Source organism: Acyrthosiphon pisum, unplaced genomic scaffold, assembly GCF_005508785.2.
Source record: "Acyrthosiphon pisum isolate AL4f unplaced genomic scaffold, pea_aphid_22Mar2018_4r6ur Scaffold_21512;HRSCAF=24158, whole genome shotgun sequence".
NCBI classification, from domain to species: domain Eukaryota; kingdom Metazoa; phylum Arthropoda; class Insecta; order Hemiptera; family Aphididae; genus Acyrthosiphon; species Acyrthosiphon pisum.
In genome coordinates, this window is record NW_021770988.1 from 1 (window position 1) to 2,385 (window position 2,385).

General features: G+C 27.3%; 1 protein-coding gene across 1 annotated transcript; it reads left to right on the top strand.

Annotated features, from left to right (window-relative positions):
• Window positions 1–935: 935 nt before the first annotated feature.
• LOC107884088 lies at window positions 936–2,147 on the top strand (the record flags this gene model as incomplete). Its single annotated transcript, XM_029492443.1, has 2 exons — window positions 936–1,865; window positions 2,025–2,147. Coding segments are annotated over exons 1-2 (327 nt in total), but the record flags the coding sequence as incomplete, so codon positions are not given.
• Between the last annotated feature and the right edge of the window lie 238 nt (window positions 2,148–2,385).

Sequence of the window (2,385 nt, forward strand, 5' to 3'; positions counted from 1 at the left end):
TATCACCACCTTTATGTAAAGGTTTGATTATCGCTATTTTTAGTTTATCAGGAAAAACACAAACTTTCAGACTTAAATTAAAAATATGCGTTAAAGGATTTATTATATAAGGAGCTATGTTTTTTTAAATTTGTACACTAATTTTATCAAAACCACAGGCTACATTGTCTTTAAAATGTTGTATTATACTCATGATTTCTTTCGATTTTATTTTTACCGAGAATAAATTGTTGAAATTAATTGCAGGTGATGTCACACTTGAATTTTGCAATCAAGAGAAACTGGTTTAACCCTAGCAATTCCAATTATTCATAACGTGATTAATAATTTAAAACAATCAAGAAATGAAGAAGTGTTCAATGCAATTTTAAAAGACTGTGAACATTTATTATCTGAAACCCAAACTGAATCTCCAAAACGCAAGAGAAAGACTACTATAAAATTGAATGAATATATTTTAAGTGAATCATCTGGTACTTATAAAAATTATGTCAACGACGATATTAATATTTCATAATTAAATCTGAGATGGAAACTCATTTTGAAAAAAATGATGAACTTATTAAAGCTGTTTCTAACATATATGAATTGAATTACGATGATTTTAAAATATTTAATGATCTTAAAATTAATATTCCTTCAAAAGAAGAAATAATTTGTGTAAAAAATTATTTAAAAGAAAATAATATATCTAATAAGAACATCTTAATAGAGCTTTATCAACAACGTAAAGCATTTAAAGCTACATATGAAATGATAGCAGCAGTTGAAGTATTTGGATGTAGCTCAGCAGTTTGTGAATCGACATTTTCCAGCTTAAACAGAGTTGACAATCCTCAAAGGCAATCAATGTCACATAACCGGCTTTCCAACTTAACTTTATTGGCATTTCAGTCCAAACGGACAGAAAACTTAAACATGGACGGGATACGGCATTCCTTTATACATTCTACATACACTGTTTAGGCCAACATAACGGAGAGAGAAACGATGGTTCTCACTCGCACACATCTTCTGTGTGACAAGGAAAGTAAAACTCTTGTAAGAGAGAGAAAACATAATATGTACAGATAATTGATGATTTGAGATCTAGCGGTTAATAATAGTATGAATTATGTTAGCTTACAGATTTTTGTGTTATGCTGCATCCATTAGTTTAATATCAATGGTAATAAATAATAATAATGTGGCGATAACAATAACACAGTGCTATCAACATAATAACAACCATACAGCACTAACAACCACGATTTAAGATATACAGGTTAAACATCGGCCTATAACGAATAGTGCTTTATGATGACTGGTGAACCGTCATTTTGAAACAGCTGAGGCCCCCGATCACTAGCGCTCGTTGTGGTTTAAATATATTAATATCATTATTCATTATCTTAATCAGTTTCGCGTACTAAACCCCGGGTAAAATTTACCGCGTTTTTTTGCATTTCTTTCATGATATGCTAACATGAATAAAAATTAAAATATAATATTTCATTATTATATAGGTATATTATACTGATTTAATTCATGGCGATATGAATTATGAGATATCTTAAATCCTGATTATATTCTACATAATATCATATGGTACATTCATAATGTATATTCATTATTAATTTAGTTATTTAAAAGTCCAGCTTTTTAAAATAGCTTCTTACAAAATGGTTAAGATGTGTTGTGTTCCGTATTGTAACGAGATAAGTAAAAGCAAATTTAATGTTCCAAAAAACAACGAGCTAAGAAGTTTATGGGAAAAATCTTTGAATTTAAAATTAAAACCAACTTCGAAAGTTTGTGAGAAACATTTTGATGTAAATGACGTTATAAAAACATGGGAATCTGGGAAAGGATTCAGCAAGTATACGGTACCTACTGTACTATTACAATAATCTTCAAAAATTATAACATAAATTTTAGATAATAGAAAAAATATTTAGAAAAAACAAAATTTTGATTCTTAAAAAGCTATGCAATTATTGGTACATAAACAAATAAGTTTATGATTGTTTCTGAAATTTGTTTAGATATGTTTGAAAATACCAAAACTTAGACCTGGTGCTATTCCTAAACTTACAGTGGTAAATGAAACTATTAATGATGTTTTACAAAATGCAGTCTTAGATATTTATCCGCCTAAAAAGAGAAAGGTGAATTTGTATTTATATATTCTATATAATATTATATTATAATATTATTATTTCATTTTAAAAACATATTTCATCAAATTCAGTTTCAATTTACATAACTTCAGTGAATGTAAAATTAAATATTGATTTTAAAATTTAAAATAGAAATAAACTTAACATAAGACTATATTTAAACAGGTATCTTCCACTTTATTTGAGGCAAATCCATTATTTATTTCTATTTGCAAATCAATAAATT